General features: G+C 46.3%; 1 protein-coding gene across 6 annotated transcripts in view; it reads right to left on the bottom strand.

The window, feature by feature from the left end:
- The window catches only part of RFWD3 (ring finger and WD repeat domain 3), a 395707-nt gene that overhangs the window by 91820 nt on the left and 277249 nt on the right, over window positions 1-26638 (bottom strand). For all 6 annotated transcript variants that reach the window (XM_033942519.1, XM_033942524.1, XM_033942520.1 and 3 more), the window contains 2 exons: window positions 16587-16737; window positions 417-593 (listed from right to left, as the gene is read on the bottom strand). In XM_033942519.1, the coding sequence (XP_033798410.1) occupies window positions 417-593; window positions 16587-16737 (328 nt within the window). The remainder of the gene's footprint in view (window positions 1-416; window positions 594-16586; window positions 16738-26638) is intronic.

Raw genomic sequence — 26638 nt, 5'->3', positions numbered from 1 at the left:
GCAGTTTAGAAATCGCGGCCACGAAGGTAAGGGGCAGCTAGGGAATAGGGAGATGTTGGGACTGGTCAGCGGCAGCAGCAGCGTTCAGTAAGGAGGGAGGGAGCGCGATAGATGACCACGCACGTTCCCTCCCTTAATTGTGGGGACAAGGCCATTCATCGCTCCATGGGGTGGTGAATGACCTTGTCCCCATAGCCACAGTGAACACAGTTTTTCCCCCACCGTTTTAGTGGGTTACCCGCGGTTATATGCGGGTAACAGCCACCATGTTATTCTCTATTAGAGACTGAAGAAGTGGGGAGAGCTGTTGGTTGACTGGTCCTCTACAAGTGAAGGTGATCAGAAGAAAACAGACAGGTAATAACTGAAGTGTCATTACACTAGCATCTTCTGTAAAAGGCAACAAAACACTATACCTGGAATTCTGTGGCTTTAGCTCCTGTACAAATGCACTTGTATTTCGAAGGTCATATACCAGCACAGACCCATTGATAAGCCCAGCATAGATGTAGTTGTTGTCATCTGAGCACCAGCAGCAACTCCAGATGGGGCGACCAGCAGTGTAAGTCTGGACCACTGTGTTTGTCATCAAACTGGGGAGGTGAAAACAGACTGGTTAGAATCTAAGAGTGCAGTCTAGATTTATCACTGGCTATCAGTACAATCAATACAAGAATAAATTTACCACCATGACTGATCTTCAAGGCCCTTAAAGGAAAATGCCCAGAGTACTTGAACGGGATCTCCCTCTACACATCTCCAAGATTACTAAGGTCCTCTCAAGGAATATTCCCAAACACACCCTCTCCAAAGGACTTCATACTTGCTAGTAAGCCATTTTTGAAGAGAGCCCACACACTCTGAAATGCACTCCCTGAAAGGCTTTGCTTAACACAAGACTATCCCTTCTTCAGGAAGTAGGTAAAAGCTTGACTCTTCACCCATGCCTTTAATGGAAGAAGTAGTTAACTTGCTAGTCACACATACCCAAGGAGTTAACATTGGCTGCATGACATGTTTATCCACTCAAGTATCTTTCTGACTTCATATGCAACTTCCTTTAAGTTAGCCCTCTTATTTACTAACTCTTGTTGTTGCTCTAGTTTATCTATCTATATATTCCATCTTTGCTTATACACCATGGGGCTCATAATAATAATAATTAAAAAACGGCCATAAAGTGGCCTAAATCGGTACTTGGACGATCAAAAAGCCATATCGTCCAAGTACCAATAATCAAAGCTGAGTTTAGATGTATCTAAAACGAGCTTAGGCCTTTCCCCTGCCTCTAAACGCCTCGAGCGAAAAGAGGTGTTTTTAGAGGAGAGGAAAGTGCGGGAGGTGGGCCAACCTAGACTTAGTCGTACAGCAAGTATAACCAAAAACTTGAGCAGGTTGCCCAGTCGGAACTTATACATTTTGACTTAGACCAAGTTCTTAATAGGGGCCACTGAGCAGATCGCAGCTGCTGTGATCAGCTCAGCAGCCCCGGCAAACTGCCCACCTCCCACTTCAACGATCGTGGCGGAATAAAAGTCACTAATGTGATGTAATGTAATAAGGCAGTTGTTCCCTGTCTTTTAAGAAGGGTAACAAAGGATATAAACTTTTTATAAAACAATCCCGTAAATCCATCCATTCCTGTATCTCATCCTCTGTTATATCTTCATCCAGTCCTTGGATCTAAAATTCTTGAAGCTTATTTAATCCTGATTGAGACAAATATTGTGACAGAGAATCCTCCTTTTCCTGATATTCTTAGATATATAATTTCTTATAAAATTCCACAAACCTATCATGAATATCTTTCTTTTTTATCAGGTCTCCATGTTCAGATCGTATTCTCATAATATTACCTTGCAAATGTACTTTAATACGGTGTGCTAACAATTTCCCTGCCCGATTCCCAGACTCATAATGTTTAAGTCTAAGGCGATTTAAATTAAATTGAATGGCTTCATCTTCCATTTTTCTCTTTTATTTGAGTCCTAAGCTGCTCCCCACCTAGTCCCTTCTTATGTTGTATTACTAATTCCATTAATTTTTCTCTCAATTTTTTTTTCCTCCCTTTCCCGGATCTTTTTCTTACGAGAGGCTATAGAAATCAACTCTCCTCTTAAAATAGTTTTTAAGGATTCCCAAATTGTGATGGGTGAATAAAGATCGATAATATTATTATCCAAAGGGGAGCCTTCTTACACCTGGAGGATACCACCTGAAGGGATTTCACGACCGTTCCTGGCCTCCTGCAGCAGCGGTTTGGATTTGTTTTTTCCTTGCTGGCAGGCAGTTACTGAGACGGACCCCCTGACGCCATCGGGTCCATCTCCAACACCTTAAAACCAATGCCGCCGCCGCGGCTGGATTGGGAGCCTTCTTACACCTGGAGGATACCACCTGAGGGGATTTCACGACCGTTCCTGGCCTCCTGCAGCAGCGGTTTGGATTTGTTTTTTCCTTGCTGGCAGGCAGTTACTGAGACGGACCCCCTGACGTCATCGGGTCCGTCTCCAACACCTTAAAACCAACGCCGCCATTGCGGTTGCGGCCGCAGGGCGTGGCCGAAGGGGCGTGCCCTAAGGGGCACGCCAGGCCCCTTGGGAGCCCTTGGAGCCACGAGGAGTCCGGGAGCTGGAAGCTGGTTGGTAATATAAGGTCTTCATATAATTCTTACATGATTGTTTAGAATATGGGGAAAAGAAAGATAAAACCTAAAAGTTCTACACCAGTGGTATCGGGTCCAATGGATAGACATTTACTATTATTCTCTGACAATCCACCAGTGGTACCACCAAATGTAGATTCCTCCTTGTCAGGAGCCTCAATAAGTCCTCTCAATCGTACTCCTCCCCTTCATCCGGTACCCAGTGATAGTGGGAATATAATACCCACTATAACCGAAGCTCAAGTGGTTACATCTACCCATTTAAGTAAATTAGTATACGCTGAAATACCTAAACCATTGACATTTACTGGTGGAGTGGAAGAAAACACACGAACAGAGGAAACACAGGATATTACCTTAAAAGACTTATGGTTAGGTATATCCAGAGTTGAAGGGTTTCTCAGGACAACAATGAAAATGGGAGACTATTCTCAGTTAGTTTCTTCTAAATTAGAAAATGTGGATGTTAACATAGGTTGTTTGGATAAACGACTAAATGTGGTGGAAAACCAGTGTAATAATTTACAAGCTGTCTCGGTATCAGCTGTTAAAGATTCTACAGTAATACATTCTAAAATTGAATCTATAGAGAACATGAATAGAGTGAAAAATCTACGATTGGTCAATTTTCCAGTAACTCATTTATTGTCACCTGAGATTTTATTAAGGAAATTTTTTAAAGAAGTACTGGGAATGACCAATGCTGAGAATTTTCCAATAAATAATTATTATTATATTCCTTTAAAAAAACTTGAATCTGCCCAGGAGGTGGACCATCTGACCACACCAGATATAAATTTGACTGAATTCTTAGAAGATACACAGGATGTGATTCAAAGTCGGTCCACCCTGGTAATAACATGCATGAGCGAGATGGATAAGATGACGATAATGAGACTTTACTTTAAAAACAGGTTAATGAAATTTTGTGGGGATTTGGTTAGGATTTTTTCGGATGTATCCAGAACCACACAGTTGAGGAGGAAAGAATTTTTGAAATTGAAGGATAGAGTGTTGGCACTGGATGCATCCTTTTACCTGAAATTTCCTTGTAAATGTCTGATTAAGCTACAAGATATTGAATATTGTTTTTGGGATCCTATACAGCTACAACAATTTTTAATTGCAAGAGAAAAGAAACAGAAATGAGATTTGTTTCACAGTGCTGAGAAACATGAGGAGAATGAATATAAATAGTATCCCAGTTTAAGGAATGATTCAGGGTCCATTATATGAACCAAGAATTATTTTCCTTTGTATTTCTTGAACTTTATTTTGTTAAAACAGTAAGATATGCTCCCTATTAATGTGGGCTTGAAAGGAGCTTTGTATGTGTGATTTGATTATGTGTAGATCTAATGTAATTTCCTTTTTCTTTTGAAATTATTGGATATTGTAATGTATTCAAAATTATAAATAAAAAAAAATAAATATATATTATTATCCAAAAAGCTTCTGATGTTTGGTCTATCTTCTGAACCACCTTAGGGTCTTTTAATAGAGTGTTGTTTAATTTCCAATACCGTATCCCTATCTTAGAATGTCAACATAAAAGGTCCACCCATAATGGAGCATGGTCTGCCAACTAGTTTCCTCTTTTTTTTGCAATATCATGTTTTATTAAGATAGAAAGCAATCAAAAACAGGGCAAATACACAACCACAGTAGAGAAATAAAGTACAGTCATGTGTATGCAAATGCGTACAAAGCAGCTGTGAGAACAAGCCAGTTACTGCTGTCATTTTGAACATACTCCTCATGGAATCTCCAAACGATCCGTCATATCCTATCTCATAAGAATTGCCGCTGCTGGGTCAGACCAGTGGTCCATTGCACCCAGCAGTCCGCTTACGCGGTGGCCCCCAGGTCAAAGACCTGTGCCCTAACCAAGACCTGCCCTACCTGCGTTCATTCTGGTTCAGCAGGAACTTGTCTAACTTTGTCTTGAATCCCTGGAGGGTGTTTCCCCTATAACAGCCTCCGGAAGAACGTTCCAGTTCTCTACCACTCTCTGGGTGAAGAAGAACTTCCTTACGTTTGTATGGAATCTATCCCCTTTTAACTTTAGAGAGTGCCATCTTGTTCTCTCTTCCTTGGAGAAAGTGAACAACCTGTCTTTATCTGTCGAGTCTATGCCCTTCATTATCTTGAATATTTCGATCATGTCCCCTCTCAGACTCCTCTTTTTAAGGAAGAAGAGGCCCAGTTTCTCTAATCTCTCACTGTACGGCAACTCCTCCAGTCCCTTAACCATTTTAGTCGCTCTTCTCTGGACCCTCTTGAGTAGTACTATGTCCTTCTTCATGTATGGCGACCAGTGCTGGACACAGTATTCCAGGGACCCCTGAAGAAGACTTTTGTCGAAACGCGGACTGTGTTGGGTCCTGTATCCCTAGTGGACTAGGTCTTTTAAGGCTCTTATGTGGATGGAATTATTTTATGTGGATGATTTCAGGGTACTTTGACACTTTCAAATAAAGTCCATTTAGGAACATCATCACTCCACAGAGTTTTTTTGATTTTCTCTAGAGAGAGGTGGGAACAGGGCACAGCTCAATAAGCAAGGAAATAGTAGACGGGAAAAGGCAGAATAAGCACACAAACAGGCAGAAGGGGACTTGGCAGGATAGGACAGCATGGCCAAGATCAAGAGATATACAGAACAAAACAAATAGCCGACGTTCACATATTCACATGCTGGCAGGCGAATAGCAAGCTCCAAAGGAGGAGGAACACCACCTCCACCAAGTGGCATGTAATGGCAAAGTACCAAATATCAGAGTGTCAAGCACCTCTCCCACAGTCCGCAATAAACTTTCCAGGTTGCTTGCCGCTGAGAGGAATAAGAGTCCAGTTCATAGCGGGCTTGTAGCTTCATCAGGGCGATCCACATCAGATAGGTGAGAGCTTCCATGGAGGTCCAAGACTTTAAAAGAAGCTTTTTCCCAATAAAATGGCATGCAAAGCAAATTTTTGAGAATACACATCCAGTCCCTGCTGAATCCATTCCTGTACATCCCCCAACAGTAGAGCTGAACCATGCCATGGCAGATCACAGTTAATTAACCGTCGTAAACAAGTTTGTATTGGTACCCAGAATTGCAAAGCTGGGCAGTCAAAGAAGGAATGAAGGAAAGTCCCTCTCTGAAGTTTACATTTAATACAGACTATCAGATCAGAGTCCCATGCTGTGTCTGCGAGAGCGGGTGATATATGCTCTGGGTAGTATCTTGTATTGGGTCTCCTGCAGGGACACCGCCTTAATATGAGTGTATAATGTTTGAAAAAAAAAAAAAAAACGTAAATCATGGGTCTTGACCCCCCATCCCCAGCTCAGTGGACCTTTCCTTGACAAGATATGATAAACTATCCTCCCCCAAAAGATCCCTGCCAGCAACGTACCAAGTGGATATTGTGTTGTGGAAAGTGGGAGTAGAAAGAAAGAGCATATCCAGTTTTCCATACACCCAGCGATCCCCATAGGCCTGTGTCAGTGAGTGATAGCAATGTTCAATTTGAATAAACGTGTAAGAGTGAGCGGCAGATAAATTCCATGCAGTACAAAGCTGTGTGAGACAGGGATAGAGACCCCTCCCCGGCCGCAGAACATCTCCTATAGTCGTGAGCCGCTCATCACAGCCCCTCAGTCCCTCAAGACCATGCAAGCCTGAAACAAAAATCAGGATTGCGAATGAGGGATAAGAAGGGAGACACAGCAGGTAACAAACCTTGCTGCTCGCGCCACCACCTCCAGGCTCTGTGAAAGGGAAGCAGGAAAGGGAAACAGGGGCATCAGATCCCCTGGAGCCCTGTCGACCTCCATGAAGAAAATACAAAAAAGAATAAGGGAGACAGCACTCTGTAATGAGATGCAAAGGGGAATACCGCCGAGAGGACACCAAGTGTTCGTGGATCCATCGAAGAAGCGCCGCTACGTTGTAAATCCGTAGGTCGGGTAAGCCGAGGCCTCTTCGCTCTTTACTTTGGGACAGTTTCAAGAAACTAATGCGAGCCACCTTACCCCCCCCAAACAAATGTCCGTATGATAGACCGGTAAAGTTGTTCGGCCTCTCGGGTAAGCCATATCGGAATGGTCTGGAGGGGATATAACAATTTGGGAAACAACACCATTTTAACCAAAGCTACTCTGCCCATCAAAGATAGGGGAAGGGAGCGCCATTTATGACAGAGTTTTGATTTTACAGATGGTGGCAGTAATATTAGCGGTGTAAAGCTTACTGGGGTCTCTGAATAACATGATGCCCAGATATTTCAATTTGCCAGGAGCAATGCCGATACAAAGCTGGATACACCAGGCCTCTGAGGTGTGCGAGCCCAACAGCAGCGCCTCCGTCTTATCAAAACTGATTCGTAAACCGGAAAATGCACCATAGAGCGTGATAAGAGATATTAAAGATGGGACATTTCGGTCGGCATGCTTGACATGTAATAACATGTCGTCAGCAAACATGCTGATACGGAATTCTTGAGAGCCCATCTGCAAGCCCTCCAGAGCAGGGTCACATTGCACACGGACAGCCAAGGGCTCTAGAGATAAGAGGAAAAGAAGCAGTGAAAAAGGACAGCCCTGCCTCGTACCACGTCCAAACGGGAAGGGGTCAGAAACCCCCCCCCCATTCACCAATAGCTGCGAGTGGGGGTTGTGATATAGTGCATGTACCCACGCAAGGAAATCATCCCGAAAGCCAAAACGTTCCACATGAAAGATTTCTCAGGAAACTACAAAGCCATGGAGATATACTAAGATGGATAGGCAAATGGCTGGAGAACAGAAAGAGTGGGTATAAATGGGAAGTTCTCAGACTGGGAGAAAGTGACTAGCAGTATGCCTCAGGGCTCGGTACTTGGGCCCATCTTATTTAATATTTTCATCAATGACCTAGAAGAAGGAACAACTAGTGAGATCATCAAGTTTGCAGACGACACAAAGCTGTGCCGGGCAATCAGATCGCAGAAGGATAGCGAGGAACTCCAGAATGACTTGTGTCAGTTAGAGAAATTGGCGGAGAAATGGCAGATGAAGTTTAATGTGGAAAAGTGCAAAGTAATGCATTTAGGCAGAAGAACAAGGAACATGAGTATAGAATGTCAGGTGCAACTCTAGGTAAGAGCGAACAAGAAAAGGACCTGGGTGAACTGATAGATAGGACCCTGAAACTGTCGGCACAATGCGTGGCAGTGGCAAAGAAAGCAAATAGAATGTTAGGCATGATAAAGAAAGGAATCACGAGTAGAACGGAGAAAGTTATAATGCCGTTTTTATAGGGCAATGGTCAGACTACACTTGGAATACTGTGTCCAACACTGGTCTCCCAACTTAAAGAAGGATATAAAACTGCTGGAGAGGGTGCAGAGATGAGCAACGAAGCTAATAAAAGGTATGGAGAACTTGGAATACGAAGAACGACTTAAAAGACTGGGATTGTTCTCCCTTGAGAAAAGGAGACTGCGAGGGGATATGATCAAGACTTTCAAAATATTGAAAGAAATCGACAAAATAGAGCAGGAAAAAAAATTATTTACAATGTCCAATGTGACATGGACAAGAGGACATGGACTGAGGGGAGACAAGTCTAGGACAAATATCAGGAAGTTCTGCTTCACGCAACGAGTGGTGGACACCTGGAATGCTCTCCCAGAGGAGGTTATTGCAGAATCCACCGTTCTAGGATTTAAAAGCAAACTAGATGCACATCTCCTTACGAGAGGCATAGAGGGATATAGGTGACTAAAATTATGCCAGGTGTACACCTGGCTGGGCCTCCGCGTGTGTGGATCGCCAGACTTGATGGACTGAAGGTTTGATCCAAAGATGGCAGTTCTTATGTTCTTAAAGAAGGCAATCAGCAAAGCCCCATGTCACCCCCAACACTCTAGAGTAGCAGCAAGGCAGGGACACACTGTAGGCCTCACTAGGGAAAACTCAAAAAGGGGGAAAGGCTCAACTCTCAGCAGAGATAGATCTCAGGCAACACCCTGTTCCCCAGATGGGGAGACCAGGAGGGCTTGAATAAACCGCTCCATATCTTGCGGAGTTTCTAAGTAAAGGACCTTGTTGTTATGGAAAATCTGAGCCCGTGCAGGATACAAGAGGGAGACCCTTTATGTTACGTTTGAAAAGAACGTTGCAATGCGGCGCCATCACTCGACGCTAGGCAGACACCTGGGGGGAAAAATCCTGAAAAACCAAGATTTTGTGGCCCTCATACAGAAAGTCTGCTCCTTTGCGAGACTGAGCAAGGATCCGTTCTTTGATTGCAAAATTAAGGAAGCGGGCAAGAACTGGGCGCGGCCGCTGTTCATGATCCCTCCTTTGGCCCACGCGATGCGCCCGTTCGATGTGAATGTGCTCCCCCAGGTCCAAAGACTCCAGAACTCCTGGGAGTCACCCCTCCAAGCAGGAACGGAGATCCACATTCCGAATGTTGTTGGGGAGTCCAATGAAGCGCAGATTGTTTCTGCGTCCCCAGTTTTCATGATCCTCAAGCCGCTCCATCAGGGTTAATTTAGCTGTTTCTAAGGTCCGTAGTCTCTCCTCAAAATTTGCTGCGTGATCCTCCTGCTGCGCGACTCTGTCTTCAACTCTCTGTAGGCGGCCCGCATGAGTTTCGATGGTTTCACGAAAGTCTTCCATGAAAGTTTGGATTTTGGCCAGTTTATCCTCCATCACAAGGGTGAGTGATTTGGTAAGTTCTTGGATGGTAAACATGGTGACCTCGTGGCCCTGCGCCATCTTGGGCTCATGCTGTCTCAATTTTTCTCAAGTGCTGCGCTGCGATTTAGCCATCATAGCGCACAGTGAGCTCAGCAACAAAGTGCTCCCTGCAGGCAGCAGGGTACGGGGGCGCTGCCGATTAGCTAGGTTGAGCGATCCAAAAGAGAAATGGGGTGATATTAAGCAGGTTAGAACGGCATGGCCCAGAGCTGTTCAGAGGTACGTCCATTCAAATGCACGGCATCACGTGACCCCCCAGTTTCCTTTATTTTAGCATCTATTAATTTGCCTCCCAAGGTTTTATCCACCCAGATCATATCCATGCGGGTATAAACATTGTGTGGGGAAGAGTAATAAGTATAATCTCTTCCTAATGTATATAAATTCCGCCAACCATCCATTAAATGTAAAACTTCCCAAAATTTTTTTAGTTGTTTCCTATCTCTTTTAGTTCTATCGCCTTTTTTACTCGTAGAATCCCAACGAGGATCAATAACCAAGTTAAAATCTCCTCCCACCAATAATATTCCTTCTTGGTTTTTCAGGATTATACTCAAAAGTTCTTTAAAAAATTTCCCTTGGTTAATGTTAGGAGCATAAAGGTTCACCAAGGTCACCTTTTTCCCAATTCAATTCCCCCACCCATAAAATCCATCTCCCTTCATCATACTTCCATTCAGTCTTTGTGTGAACTTTCAATTTTTTATCAAATAACATCCCCACCCCTTCTTTCTTTTTCTCCTTCTTATTAGAAGCCCAAACTCACACCGGATAATCTCTAAAATGAATCATCCTTTCTCCTGTTTTTTGTAGATGTGTTTCTTTTACATAGCAGATATCATAATTCAACCTTTTCATCTCCTTTAATAACATCTGGCGTTTTCAAAGAATGTTAAGCCCATTCACATTTAGACTACCCAGTCTTATCTTACTTCCATTCATTCTTTCCATATCCTTTTCAGTTTATTCTCTTTAACTTTCCTATCCTTACAGATCTTACAATTTTTTCCCCAGGCCTCCTTATCTCCCCATCACCAATTATTTCCCCAGGCCTCTCCTCCCACCAATCCCATCTAATCCCCCCTATAAAAACCAATCTACCCCCTCCCATTTATCTCTCTTCTCCGTCTCCCCAACCCATTAAAACCCCTCTCGTCCTCTGTCTCTGGACCCAGATCCAGTCACCAGTCGAAGAGACCAGGAACCATATCCATTTCCAGATATCAGAGTCAAAGAAAGATGACCCTAACCCGATTCTCTACTGCTTTATCTGTTTCCTACCCTATTACAACTTTTTTCTTTATTATATCTGATATTAAATAAAAATTTTTTTTATCATCATCAATTCTTCTCATCATTAATATAAACACTTTTACTCTGGTTGACGGTCCTGTAGATGAGGGTTGTGATTAGTGCTGCCCAATTCAGGAAAAAAATTTTGATTCGATTCAGCCCATTGAATCGATTTTTTGATTCGATTTTCCTGCCCAATTGTGTGTTTTTTCAAACATCCTGGTGGGTTTATTTTATAGCCTATTCACCCCCTTTGCCTTCTTCTAACTACACTGGCGCTGTGGTGTAAACAAAATAAACAAACAAAAAAGACTTTTCCTCTCTCTGTTAAATCCTAGCTCACATTTGCGGTCTATCACCAGCTCTGGCAAGATACATATTTCAAATCTGACATTGTAATCACAGAATAGAAAATAAAATTATTTTTTCTACCTTTTATTGTCTGGTCATTATTAAAATCTTGTTGGTCCCAGGCTCTGGTTGTCTTCTGATAACTTGCTTGCCAGGGTCTCCTTTCTTCTTTCTCCGTGCTAACCATCCATCTACCATCTCTGTCCTCCCCTACCGTCCCCCGGAGATCTGGCATCTTTCCTTTTTTTCGTCTCCATCTAGATATCCACCTTTTCTCAACTACCCTTTCACCCAGCATCTCTCCTTCCTTCCCCACCACTCCAGGGTCCACCATATCTCCCTTTCTTTTCCCAACTACCCTCTTATCCCCCCTCCACACCATCCCTTGTGTCCAACTTCTCTCCCTTTCTGTTCCTTCCCTCCCTAAATCCCATTGTCTACCATCTCTCTCCCTCTCCTCTGTTTTTAGACCCATTATTTCTTCCCCCCAGTCTGGCATATGCACGTCTCTTTGAACCCTCCCCTCCCTCCATGTACTTCTACACCAGGCCCCCCCCTGAAGGCCTGCCTGTCCCCCCTGAAGGCCTGTGCCACCATCCCTGAAGACCTGTCCCCCCTTGAAGGTCTACACCCCCCTGCCCAGGCTACCCCACCATGCCCTACCCCGCCCGCATTTACCCATTTTCTTATTTACTTCTTTCCCCCTTCTTGCTTCTCTACTTCTACTCTTCACTGTTCTCTTTCTTTCCCTTTCTCCCACCAAACATTTTTCTCTGCTTACTACATCCCTCTCTCCAAATACTCTTTATCCTCTTTCCAACCCTATATTTCTCTTCCTGTCTCCTTTCTCATTTCCATCCTTTGTTCAGTACTTTTTCACTCCTTCATAGCCTAGTCCTATTGGCTCTTCACTCCTTGCTTCCTTCCCCTCAGCTCTCTTCTCAGGCTGATTGAGGTTGCCTACACTTAATCTCTCTCTCTCTTTTTTTTTTAATCGTGCAGCAGTCTGATGGCAGCAGAAGAAATTCTGTGCTGCTGTGAGTCCAGTCTCATGGCAAGAGTTGCAGGATCCTTCCTTCCTCACCCCGAAGCCTGCCTGCCTGCGTTTGCGCTCTGACCATTTTGAAGCCACTCGGACCATCGTTTCCCTGAAATTGTGGAATAGTTTTAAAGAACGGCTCGCACCGCTGATAAGAAGTTGCAAGAGGATGGGCAGAGGCTTGATGGGTTGCTCTTACCATTTTCTTAACCAGATGAGACAAATGCAGATTGCATAGTTTGAACTGTCCTATGAAAAACTTGGCAGGGAGCGTTTGGTTCTGGCACCAAACCGACCTGCCACCGATTCCGCCCCCTGCCCACCGCCGCTGCTCGCCACCTCCATTTAACCCTCCCCCCGCTGCTGCCGCAACTCCAAAAGGGCCAGGCGCTTGCAGCGATTGCACCCGCCGGTCCATAAGCCTTCCTCCGACATCAATTCTGACGGAGAGAAGGCTTATGGGTCGGTGGCGTGCAATCGCTGCATGCGCCTGGCTCTTTTGGAGCAGTGGCAGCGAGCGGAATTAAATTGAGCTGGCGGACCGCAAGCAGATGGGCCACAGTGTAGGCAAGTACCAACAGCAGCAGCATTATTTATCAAGGCAGTATACAAAACTACCACTGCCGCCTGCAGTCATCGTACCAGCACTTCGGACCCACCCTTTAATCCGGACCTGGATGCGTGGGAGGCTAGGGGGGAAGCCGGACACCAGCACTTCCCCACTGACCTTCCTTCCTCGCCCTCTAAAGTAGGAATGGCAGTGGCCGGCCAGCAAGAGGCAGCGCTGCTGCTCCTGCTTTAGGGGGTGAGTGAGGAGGGTCAGTCAGCGAATCGGGAGGCCGATTTTTTTTTTGTTTTGAATCGATTTGAATCGTGAATCGGGCAGCACTAGTTGTTATGATTCCATTTGCTATTTTTCTCCCTCGTTATATGGTATAGAATCTTTGTTGTTTACAGATCTTGCATTTGCCAGTGCCATTTTGAGGTTTTGGATATGGGTGAGGGGGATGGTCCTAAGGCAGGCCTGCACAACTTCAGCCTTCACCAGGCTAGGTTTTCAGGATTTCCCCAATGAATATGTATGAGATCTATTTGCATGCACTGCTTTCAATGCATATTCATTGGGGAAATCCAGAAAACTCAACTGGATTCAGCTCTCGAGGACCAGAGTTGTGCAGGCCTGTCCTAAGGTATCAGGGTCTGCATGGTAAGGATTTTCTGTGGGGAAAATGATGGAGGTCACCATATCGACCCTGGCCTGTGAGTACTGGGATGGGGGAATACACGTTGGCAAGGAGAGTAATTTGCAATAAGTAGGAGAACACAGGTTGTGGCATTGGTATTATGAAGGCAACGAAATTTGGAGTGGCTGTGGTGGCTGGGTTAAGGATATGAAGCTGTAGTAGGATTTGGTTATGGAGCAGGTGGTGTGTGTTTGGCTTGATTTGTGGGTGAGCCTTTATGTGTAATGTAACATACTTGCCATGCGGGGACATTAACATCCATCTTGAGCAAACGGACCAACCAGAAATTGCAGACTTTTGGTCTCTGCTCACCCAACTAGGCTTTGCCAAACAACCCCCTATCAAAACCCACCAAAAAGGTCACCAACTAGACCTAGTAACTTTCTCTTCCAAGGAACAGGCCACCCACACTTTTTACTGGAAACAAGACAGTTGGTCAGACTCTCTCTGGTCGGATCACCATCTATGCACCTTCTCAATAGGATGCCAACTTAAACCCCCCAAAAACAGCAAAACTAGAACCATCAAAACACACACTACCAGAAGAAAGATTGACCCAGTGGAATTCTGGTCCCGCTTTGAAACAAACACCAAGCAAACCGAAGAAACGGAGAACCTCATGACCTCCTGGATTGAGGACAGTACTAACATACTAAACGAAATTGCCCCCATCAAGACTCGCAGAACAAGAACTACAAATCAAGAAGGCTGGTTTGACTCAGAACTGCTGCTAGTAAAGAAAGAGCTCAGAAAAGCAGAAAGAGTATGGCAGAAATCAGGAACCCAAGAACACAGACTAACCTGGAGACATAAACTAAAAAATTACAAAAACCTCACTAACGAAAAAAGAAAAAATTTTTACTCTCACAAAATAGGTAACATTAAGACCAACAGTAGTAACCTATTTAAATTGGTTAATGACCTATACAACATCGATACCTTCACAAATATCTATGAAGAATCCACTCTCACTGCCAACTCCCTTGCAGACTTCTTCAACAACAAGATCCAAAGATTAAGATCAACTTTACCTACCAGGACCAATTCTCTCGAACAGTTCCCCATCCTCCCAGACTCTAATACACCTAACTCAGACCTGGGTATAATTAAACCAGACCCAGGATCCAGAACAAACCTTAGCTGGAAACAATTCTCAACAATTGACTGGAAAACCTTTAATACCTACTATAATAAATACAACCACTCCTTCTGCAAATTGGACACATGCCCACCAAACATCATGAAAGCAGCCCTGAGCTACTTCAAAGCAAACATGATGACATGGGTTAACTCCCTATTATCAACAGGAATCTTCCCACCAGAGCAAGGTCACATCATGATTACCCCCATTTTAAAAAACGCAAAAGAATCACCAAACTCCCCATCCAACTACAGACCGATCGCAAGCATCCCCCTATTCACCAAAATAGCAGAAGGGGTAGTAAAGGCAGAACTCTCCACATACCTAGAAAAATTCAACATCCTAAGCGACTATCAATCTGGCTTTCGCACGGACCACAGCACCGAAACCATCTTAGCCACCCTTCTTGACCATCTCCACACGCTCTTTAGTCAGGGCTCTAGTGCATTGATTATACAACTAGACCTAAGCAGTGCCTTCGACCTGGTCGACCACACCATTCTCCTTGAATGTCTAACACACATTGGTATCTCTGATCAGGTCCTCAACTGGTTTCAGGGGTTCCTAAAAAATAGATCCTACAAAGTACACCAGAACAACGCTTTCTCATACAGCTGGGAAAACACCTGCGGTGTCCCGCAGGGCTCCCCTCTATCCCCCACCCTGTTCAATATCTACCTAGCCTCCCTAGGTAACCTCCTACACACCCTCAAGCTCAAATTTTCATCTATGCAGATATCACATTAGTCATCCCTTTTACCAGTTTCTCACCTGAAACACTCGATTACATTACAAACATCCTCAACCAGATTGAACTCTGGATGCTAGCATTCAGGCTGAAACTAAATTCCGACAAAACAAAATTTTTTCTTGCCACCCCCAACGACAAAATCAAGGACACCACAATCCAACTGAAAGGAAGGCCTTTCCCCCTTGAAAACACCGTAAAAATCCTGGGTGTTACGCTGGACAGACATTTATCCTTAGAAACTCACACCGACCTCAGCGTCAGGAAATGCTTCGCGGTACTCTGGAAACTCCGCACCATAAAAAAATACTTCAGTGACTCCTCGTTCCGCCTTCTAGTGCAATCTGCCATTCTCAGCAATCTAGACTACTGTAATATTATCTACCTGATCTCCACGAAGAAAACTACCAGGAGACTAAAAGTGATCCAAAACACCACCGTTCGCCTCATCTATGGCCTAAAGAAATGGGAACATATCACCCCTTTCTACCACCAACTTCACTGGCTGCCTTTCGAATCCAGAGTGCTCTTCAAATTCGCATGCTTATGCTACAAATCGGTAAATGGCCTCTCGCCAAGATACATCAATCCCCTCTTTAACCTTTACTGCACCAACAAGAAATCCCGCAGAATTCAACTGTTCGCCTACCCCTTGCTAAAGCTCTGTCATCTTAAAAGATTCCTAGACAAAACCTTCGCCTTCCAAGCAGCCAAGATGAACCCATGGATCGCCCAAATGATTCTCGAGGCTCCCACTTACCTCGACTTCAGAAAAACACTCAAAACTTACCTATTCAACAAACAAGCACCGTAACGCCCCCTTTCCGGAATTACCTGGTCACACGTTCGACCCACTCCCCCAGATTATTGATCGCTGTCCTCCTGCTCCCCTACCCGCTTCCTTCTTCATCAGCCAAGTTCGGCTAAAGTTGTTGTAAATCCAATAAATTGTGGTAAATCGGCCCGTTCGGCCCCCCCCCCTCTTTTGACCGCTTTCCTCCTTCTCTCCTTCCCACTTCCGCTTCTTCAGTCATATTCGGCTGAAGGTGTTGTAAATCCAATATATTGTTTGTAAATCGGCATTTCAATGCGGATCCTAATGTAATTGTTGTGAACCACCTAGAACTCGATGGGTATGGCGGTATATAAGAATAAAATTATTATTATTATAACTTGTATTGCTATTTGAATATTTTTACTGCTGTAACTGTCTATTGCACACTTATTCTTGCTTAAATCTATTAACAAAAAGTAAAAAGATTAAGCTCAGACTGAAAAGTTGTCTTAAAGCAGTGAAATTTAAAGTTATGTTGAAAGGAGATTCAGAAGTCATGAGGCTTAGTTGTCATGAGGCTTAGTTGTCACATACCTTGTGAGTTTAACAGTGTTGTCCAAGGCTGCAGAAAGCAGCAGGCCATCCGATCGATGACTGAATGCTAGTCCACGAATTTGCTTGCTGTGGATTGGCACATATTGGCTGCTCTTCATATTGGCAGAACTGATCATCTTCACGCCACAACCTGGAAAGAAAAGGAAGACTACGTTAATAGCCAGAAGTAAAGGTCGAGTCCAGGGTTTTCCTTTAACAGTTGTTAATCAGATATTGGTTAATTAAAGTATATATGAGGGTAAATCAAAACGTAAAGGTAATATACATTTAACGGCTTTAATAGAAGTAACTGTAAACAATTGAACATTTTTTCCACATAATCCCCTTGCAAGAGGACACATTTGTTGTATCATTCAACTAACTTCTGCATTCCTACAGAGTGTTTTGGCTGCTCCTGAAGCCAGGTGAGCATTGCTTCCTTTACTTCATCATGCTTTGTCTTTTGCTCTTTGGGTCACAGTGATGAACCCATGTCTCATCGCCAGTGACAGTTCTCTCCGCAATACTCAGATTTTCTTCATACCATCTAAGGAACTGGGTTGCAACCTCCACACGCTGTTGCTTGGGCAGATCAGTTAAACTGTTTGGGAACCCATCGTGAGCAGACTTTCCGGTATCCCAAGTCATTGTACATTATGGCAAATGCAGATCCATAGCGGATATCCAAATTTTCAGTCAACTCGGACACTTATCTATCGGTGTTCTCTAAACAAAACATCCACCTTGTCAATGTGCTTTTGTGTGCACGATGTTGATGGGTGACCAGAATGACTTTCATCGGTTACCCCTTTTCTTCCCATTTTAAACTATTTTACCCACTCATAAACCTTTCTTTGATTCATGGTGGTATGTTCATACTGAGTCAATATCAGATGGTGAATTTCCACAGGTTTCACTCTCTCTGTCTAAAGAAAGTGCACTACTGCACGTTGTTCTTCGATGGTGCAATCTTGCAATGTAGCATCCATGTTTCTGACCTTTTGGCTGCCATACGACTACAGGCCGAGTGCTGCACTATACATGGACGAACTATCAGGCAATGTATGAGTAAACAAATAAATAAAATATGTTGCATTTTACTAGCTCTGTTCCAGTTATCGTGTAATTTAACAATAGCCTTTAATTTTTGATTCAGAAAAACAATATTTGTCGTGTTCTATGCAGAGTCCTATTTTTCAGTATTAGCTAGGGACCACTGGAGAATACTGGGTTAAGGTGAATATACCAGCCTGGCGTTCTCTCAGGGATTCTGCAGCTGGCATCTTACTTGTTGAAGGTTTATGGGTCTCGCTGTATCTTATCAGAGAGAAACCGTTTCTGCCATCATGCTGTGGCTTTCTTCAGAGTATGCTGTGAGGTCTGCAGCCTGGAGTTTACTGGATAAGGCAGAGATGTCCAAAACCTTAAACAAAGACATGGTGCCACATCAGCAGTTCTTGACTGCAGAGCTACCAGTTGAGGGGAGAGGGAAGAAGTGAAGGCTCCTCAGAAGAAATTCCTGGAACTCCTTTATCAAAAGATTTTCTGAATTCCCAAAATTTTATGACTCCATTTAGTAGTTCCTCCTCTTAATAATCCATTAAAAACACTCAAACCCCCTACTTTTTGGAATGGCTGTGGCCCACACAAACACTAGTGGACAAAATTTTTTTAAACTATAAGGTCACTTGATTTTTCTTCTATCTCAAAAGAAGACACAGAGACTTCAAGAACTGCAGTTACTATGGCAGGATCTCAGTCACCAATATCTGTGTGTGCACTTATTATCACTTAGGCTTGAACATGAAATCCCAAATATGTCACCTTCATAAAGTGGTACATAAGGGTCTTCATTGCCATCAAGAGAATCAGAAGTGCTTCCATTTATCCAAGTTCAATCCAAGTGCATCTTTCACAAGAAAACATCAGTCTCCTTTCAGGTTAATCATCATTACAGGCGATTGAGTAACCTATCACCACAGTCCTATAAGTGCAAAGGATTCCACTAAACTGGTACTAATAGATGCCTCCAACCTCGAGCATTGAGTAAAAGGGTGTAAAATTTTTCATCAGTGCATAAAGCAATGTTACTTACCGTAACAGTTGTTATCCAGAGACAGCAAGCAGCTATTCTCACTAGTGGGTGACGTCATCTAACGGAGCCCCGATGCGGACATCTCACAAGCATACTTGCTTGTAGAAACTTTTAGAAGTTTTGAGTTGCCCACACCACGCATGCGCGAGTGCCTTCCCGCCCGATGCACCGGGCGTGTCTCCTCAGTTCAGATAAGTAGCAGAGAAGCCAACCCAGGGGAGGTGGGTGGGACATGAGAATAGCTGCCTGCTGTCCCTGGATAACAACTGTTACGGTAAGTAACATTGCTTTATCCCAGGACAAGCAGGCAGGTATTCTCACTAATGCGTTACCTCCAAGCTAACCACAATGGGATGGAGGGAGAGTTGGCAATTTAGGAGAATAAATTTTGTAACACAGTTTGGACAACTGTCCATCCCGTCTGGAGAAGGTATCCAGACAATAGTGTGAGGTGAAGGTATGAACCAAGGACCAAGTGGCAGCTTTACAAATCTCCTCAATCGGTGTCGATCTGAGGAAAGCTACAGAGGCTGACATTGCTCTAACCTTATGGGCTGTGACTTTACTGTGAAGGGGTAATCCAGCCTGGGCATAGCAGAAAGAGATGCAAGCCGCCATCCAGTTGGAGATGGTGCGCTTAGAGATAGGGCGTCCCAACTTGTTCGGATCAAAGGAGATGAAAAGTTGAGGAGCAGTTCTGTGAGACTTGATGCGTGCCAGGTAAAAAGCCAAAGCACGCTTACAGTCCAGAGTGTGAAGAGTTGATTCTTCAGGATGAGAATGCGGCTTCGGAAAAAACACATGAAGAACAATGGATTGATTCAAATGAAAATCCGAGACCACCTTGGGGAGGAATTTGGGATGAGTGCGAAGGACCACCTTGTCATGATGAAACACTGTAAAGGGCGGATCCGCAACCAAGGCTTGAAGCTCACTCACCCGACGGGCAGAAGTGAGGCCAATGAGAAGCACCACTTTCCAAGTGAGAAATTTCAGAGGAGCCTTGATAAGAGAGGTTCAAATGGAGGTTTCATAAGCTGAGAAAGAACAATATTGAGGTCCCAAACCACTGGAGGCGGTTTGAGGGGAGGATTGACATGGAAAAGCCCTCTCATGAATCTGGAAACCACAGGATGTGCAGAAAGAGGTTTCCCCTGAAGAGGCTGGTGGAAAGCAGCAATTGCACTAAGATGGACCCTGATCTATGTAGACTTGAGACCAGAATGAGACAGGTGCAAAAGGTAGTCCAAAACAGAGGACAAGGAGGCATGTTGAGGTTCCTTGTGATGAGAAAAACACCAAGTAGAGAATCTAGTCCATTTCTGGGAATAGCATTGTCTAGTAGCAGGCTTCCTTGAAGCTTCCAAAACATCCTGCATAGCTGGTGAAAACTGAAGGGAAGTTACGCTGAGAGGAACCAAGCTGTCAGGTGTAGCGACTGCAGGTTGGGATGAAGCAGAGATCCCTGCTGCTGCGTAAGCAGAGATGGAAACACTGGTAGTAGGAAGGGCTCCCTGCTGCTGAGTTGCAGAAGAAGGAAGTACCAAGGTTGCCTGGGCCACCGAGGAGCAATCAGAATCATGGTGGCCCAGTTGGACTTGAGCTTGACCAGAGTCTTTTGAATGAGAGGAAATGGAGGAAACGCATACAGAAAGATATTCCCCCAGTCCAGAAGAAAAACATCTACCTCGAGACGAAGAGGAGTGTAGATCCTGGAGCAGAACTGAGGCAGTTTGAAGTTGTGGGGAGCTGCAAAGAGGTCTATCTGAGGCGTTCCCCACAGGGAGAAGATTTGATGAAGGGGCGTGGAGTGGAGAGTCCACTCGTGAGGCTGTAGAAGATGACTCAAGTTGTCCGCCAAGGCATTGTCCGCCCCCTGAATGTAGACAGCTTTGAGGAAGGTGTTGTGGCGAATTGCCCAATCTCAAACTTTCAGAGCTTCCTGACAGAGGGAGGCCAATCCCGTGCCTCCCTGCTTGTTGACATAATACATGGCGACCTGATTGTCCGTACGAATGAGGACCACCATGTCGTGAAGTAGGTGCTGAAAAGCAGTGAGAGCATTGAAAATCGCCCTGAGTTCCAGGAGATTGATATGGCACAGACGATCTGCACTCGTCCAATAGCCCTGGGTGCAAAGCCCGTTCAGATGAGCCCCCCAAGCATAGGTCGAGGAGTCGGTCGTGAGGACCTTCTGATGGGCAGGCATGTGAAACAGCAAACCTCTGGAAAGATTGGAAGAGAGCATCCACCAGCGAAGCGACTGCAGCAGAGCAGGAGTGACCCGAATGTGACGAGTCAGAGGGTCGGAGATCTGCGACCATTGAGAAGCTAGGGTCCACTGAGGAATCCGCAGGTGAAGTCTGGCAAAAGGAGTCACGTGAACCGTAGAGGCCATGTGGCCCAGGAGCACCATCATGTGTCTCGCCGAGATGGATGGGCGAGAAGAGACCGAGTGACAAAGATGAAGAAGAGCCACCAGGCACTGAGGAGGCAGGAACGCTCTGAGTTGAATAGTATCCAGAACAGCTCCGATGAAGGGGAGAGTCTGCGAAGGTTGAAGATGGGATTTGGAAAAGTTGATCTCGAATCCCAGACTCTGTAGAAACCAGATCGTCCTCTGAGTGGCCCGGACGGCCCCCTGAGACATGGAATCCTTGATGAGCCAGTCGTCGAGGTAGGGAAACACCTGCAGACCATGGTTCCTGAGTGCTGCGGCCACTACAACCAGGCACTTGGTGAAGACTCTGGGAGACGAAGCTAGGCCGAAAGGAAGCACTCTGTATTGAAGATGAAGATGTCCCACCCGAAATATGAGGTATTGACGGGAGGCCGGATGGATGGGAATATGAATGTAGGCCTCCTTGAGATCCAGGGAGCATAACCAGTCGTTCTGCTCGAGGAGGGGATAGAGAGAAGCCAGGGTCAACATGCGAAACTTCTCCCTGACCAGAAACTTGTTGAGCACCCTGAGGTCCAAAATAGAACGCAGGTCGCCCGTCTTCTTCGGAACAAGGAAGTACCGGGAGTAAAAACCCCTGTTCCATTGGTCCACAGGGACCGGCTCGACGGCACGAAGCCGGAGCAAAGCCTGAGCTTCCTGAAGAAGAAAGGCGGTCTGGGTTAAGTTGGAAGGATACTCTCTTGGAGGATGTTCCAGAGGAACATGATGGAACTGAAGAGAGTATCCCTCTCTTACGATGGAAAGGACCCAGAGGTCGGTGGTAATAGTCGTCCATCGATGGTAAAAATGATGGAGACGACCTCCGATGGGAAAAAGCGGGGAGGGCAGAACGATGGAAGTTATGCTTCCTACGAGACAGTCAAAAAGGCTGGGGAGCCTTAGGAACAGTAGAAGGTTGAGGCTTTTGTTGGGGCTTCTGCTGATGCTGCCTCTTCACCGGCGGCCGAATGGCGGGGGCCTGCTTCGGCGGGTAGCGCCGCTGATAAATCATGGGAGGACGAGCCGGACGAGAGATGGCAGGCTTGGGCTTCTGGCGGAGGATAGACTGAAAAGACTTTTCATGTTTGGATAACTTCTCCGTAGCCGCCTCGATGGACTCGTCGAACAGGTCCGCCCCCACACAGGGAACGTTCGCCAGTCTGTCCTGGAGGTTCGGGTCCATATCGATGGTGCGAAGCCACGCCAAGCGCCTCATGGCCACTGAACAGGCTGCCGCCGTGGCCGAGAGCTCGAAAGCGTCGTAAGACGACTGCATCATCTGCAGTCATAGCTGGGACAACGATGCCAGTACCTAGGAGTACTCGAAGCGAGCCTGAGAGTCCAGATAAGGCAAAAACTTTTGCAGGATGGAGAGGAAAAACTCGAAGTAGGTGGCAAAATGAAAGATGTAATTGAGGACTCGAGAAGCCATCATCGAGTTCTGGTAGATGCGCCTGCCAAAACGGTCCATGGTTTTACCCTCCCGGCCAGGAGGGGTGGAAGCATAGACCTGGGAGGGGTGAGACCGCTTCAGAGAGGATTCCACCAATAGAGACTGTTGCGAAAGCTGTGCTCCATCGAAGCCCTTATGGTGCACCGTGCGGTAGCGAGCATCCAACTTCCCCGGAACCGCCGGGATGGAGTAAGGGGTCTCGAAGCACCGCATGAAAGTCTGATCCAGAAGCTTGTGCAGAGGCAGGCGCAGAGACTCGGCAGGAGGTTGAGGAAGATGCATCGTCTCGAGATACTCCTTCGAGAACTTGGAACCCGAATCCAGGGTGATATCCAGATCCACCACCATCTGCCTCAGGAAAGACGAGAAGGACAACTGGTCCGCCAGAGCCGGGCCACGAGGCGGGCTCGAAGACGATGAGGCGGCCTGGTCCGCCGATGTCGAGGACCGGCATGGAGAGAATGAGGACCGGCATGGAGAGAATAAGCCCCCGTAGTCTTCAAGTTCTGGCATGGGAGGAGGGGGGCGAGTATTCCGGAGAAAACTCCCGGAAAGGTTGCTTCCGACGAGGCGAGGCGTGCCTCAATGAATGCCCCGATGAATGTCTCGATGAATGCCTCGATGGACGACCGGAGCTGTTTCGAGAAGCAGGCCTCGAGCGACGAGGCGAGCGACGCGCAGACGAGGCAGCCACCGAGTAGATGGGACTGGAGGCCGTGGATTGAAGCAGCAACGGCTGAGACGAGATCCCCCGAGGCGCTCCCCAAGGTTCGAGGCCCGGCATTGCCGAGGAAGGGTCCGGACCAGGCAAGCCATGGAATGAAGGTATCGGCTCCAAGGATGGCATGGGCAAAGACTCTGCTCCCTGCGAGACATGCCCCGAAGCCAGACCAGACACTCGCCGAGACTCTGCTCCCAGCAATGAGAATGTGCGCCGAGGAGGCACAGGAGGCGGCTCTACCTCGCGGGAGGCTTCCGCGTGCCCAGGATGAATATTGGAGAGAAGCGTCGGACCATGTTTGGTCAAGAGCTCGACAAACCTCTGCTCCATCAAGGCATGAAACGACGCCGGCAAAGAGGGATCCACATCAGAAATGGGACCTCTTGCAAGGACATCGGTCAGCCGGCTGCCAGGGGGTTTGGATTTGGAGGCCTTGGGCACCTTAAGCACCACTGGAGGGATAGGGGGCTGCGCTATCTGACCTGAAGAGATATCAGAAGGCACTGCAGCCTGTGTCGAGGTGTAAGCCGGCACGAACGAGGCAGGCTTGAGCAGACTCAAGGCCAAAGTTGTGGAATCGGAAGTCGAAGGCGTAGCGCCCTGGGAAGAGGGCCGAACCGGGGATGCCTCCATGCCGAACAGCGACTCCCACAAAATACAGCGACGCTTAAACGCAAGTGCTGTGAGCGTGGAGCAAGGCCGGCACGATTTCGGAAGATGTTGAGGCCCGAGACACTGAAGACAGCGTTGATGCGGGTCCGTCAACGAAATCGCGCGCTGGCACTTGACACACTTTTAAAAACTGGTAACAGGCCGGGACATAGGCCGAAAAAGCTCCGCCGCAAGGTCGAAGCCGCGCGACCTGCCCGGTCGAACGTACAAACAAAATTTTTTTTTTTGCAAAAACAACAAAACGCAACGTGAGCCAACAGGAATGAGCAAAAGAACCCAAACCCGCGGGCACAGAAGGCACAAAAAGGGAACTTCGCGCAGAGAGTTCAAAGGCAAACTTCTCAGCTCCGCGAAAGAGATAGAACTGAGGAGACATGCCCAGTGCATCGGGCTGGAAGGCACTCGCGCATGCGCGGTGTGGGCAACTCGAAACTTCTAAAAGTTTCTACAAGCAAGTATGCTTGTGAGATGTCCGCATCGGGGCTCCGTTGGATGATGTCACCCACTAGTGAGAATACCTGCCTGCTTGTCCTGGGATAATACTAGATTTTCAGACAGCTTTTGATGGTCCATCACGAAAGACTCCTGAGAAAGTTAAAAAGCCATTAAGATAGGAGACAATGGCCCAGATTCACTAAATAGGGATCAACAAAAAAATGGATCACCAGTTTGTTACATATAATGTAAATTTAAAACAGAGGAAAAAAGACCTCAAAAACCCCCTTGAATATAATCAAACAGACCATAGCCAATTGGGGTTGGTTTTCATCACTGGTCAAAAAACCCCTGGCCTTAACATAGAAACAGACGGCAGATAAGGGCCCACGGCCCATCTAGTCTGCCCACCTTAATGTCCCTCCCCTACCTTTGCCCTGTGAATAGATCCCATGTGCCGATCCCATTTGGCCTTAAAATCAGGCACGCTGCTGGCCTCAATCACCTGTAGTGGAAGACTATTCCAGCGATCAACCACTCTTTCAGTGAAAAAGAATTTCCTGGTGTCACCTCGTAGTTTCCCGCCCCTGATTTTCAACGGATGCCCTCTTGTTGTCGTGGGACCCTTGAAAAAGAAGATATCTTCCTCCGCCTCGATGCGGCCCGTAAGATACTTGAACGTCTCGATCATGTCCCCCCTCTCTCTGCGCTCCTCGAGCGAGTATAGCTGTAATTTGTCAAGCCGTTTTTCGTATGGTAGATCCTTGAGTCCCGAGATCATCCGGGTGGCCATTCTTTGCACCGACTCCAGTCTCAGTACATCCTTGCGATAATGCGGCCTCCAGAATTGCACACAGTATTCCAGGTGGGGCCTCACCATGGATCTATACAATGGCATAATGACTTCCGCCTTACGACTGACGAAACCCCTTCGTATGCAGCCCATGATTTGTCTTGGCTTGGACGAAGCCTGCTCCACTTGATTGGCAGACTTCATGTCCTCACTGACGATTACCCCCAAGTCTCGTTCTGCTACCGTTTTTGCTAGGATCTCGCCATTAAGGGTATAAGACTTGCATGGATTCTGGCTGCCCAGGTGCATAACTTTGCATTTTTTGGCATTGAAGTTGAGTTGCCATGTCCTAGACCATCGCTCCAGTAGGAGTAGGTCGTGCATCATGTTGTCGGGCACTGAATCTTCGTCTGTTGTGCATTTGCCCACTACATTACTCAGTTTGGCGTCATCGGCGAATAATGTTATTTTACCTCGAAGCCCTTCTGCCAAGTCTCTTATAAAGATGTTGAATAGGATTAGGCCCAAGACTGAGCCCTGTGGTACTCCACTAATCACCTCCGTCATTTCGGAGGGGGTGCCGTTCACCACCACCCTTTGGAGCCTACCTCCAAGCCAGCTCCCAACCCATTTCGTCAATGTGTCACTTAATCCTATAGAACTCATCTTGCTCAGTAACCTGCGGTGTGGTACGCTATCGAATGCTTTGCTAAAGTCCAGGTACACGATGTCCAAGGACTCCCCAATATCCAGCTTCCCCGTTACCCAGTCAAAGAAGCTGATCAGGTTGGATTGGCAGGATCTCCCCTTAGTAAATCCATGTTGTCGGGGATCCCGTAGATTCTCCTCATCCAGGATCTTATCTAATTGGTGTTTGATTAGAGTTTCCATTAGTTTGCTCACTATCGATGTTAGACTCACTGGTCTGTAGTTTGCTGTCTCCATCTTTGAGCCTTTCTTGTGGAGTGGAATGACGTTAGCCGTCCTCCAGTCCAACGGGACGCTGCCTGTACTAAGGGAGAGGTTGAAGAGCGCGGACAGTGGCTCCGCCAAGACATCACTCAGCTCCCTAAGCACTCTGGGGTGCAGGTTGTCCGGCCCCATTGCCTTGCTAACCTTGAGCCTTGACAGCTCACCGTAGACACTGCTGGGCGTAAACTCAAAGTTACTAAACGGGTCAACTGAGCCAACCCTTGTCTGTAGCTGAGGGCCGAGCCCTGGCGCTTCTCGGGTGAAGACTGAGCAGAAGTATTCATTTAATAGTTGGGCTTTTTCCGAATCCTTTTCCACATAGTCTCCGTCTGGTTTCCTAAGACGTACAATCCCGCCTGAGTTTTTTCTTCTATCACTGATATACCTGAAGAAGGATTTATCTCTTCTGGATGTTCTTTGCTAGAGACTCCTCCATGAGGAATTTAGCCTCCCTGACTGCTGTTTTGA

Source organism: Geotrypetes seraphini, chromosome 4, assembly GCF_902459505.1.
Source record: "Geotrypetes seraphini chromosome 4, aGeoSer1.1, whole genome shotgun sequence".
Taxonomy (NCBI): domain Eukaryota; kingdom Metazoa; phylum Chordata; class Amphibia; order Gymnophiona; family Dermophiidae; genus Geotrypetes; species Geotrypetes seraphini.
This window is presented reverse-complemented; position numbering and strand designations above follow the sequence as displayed.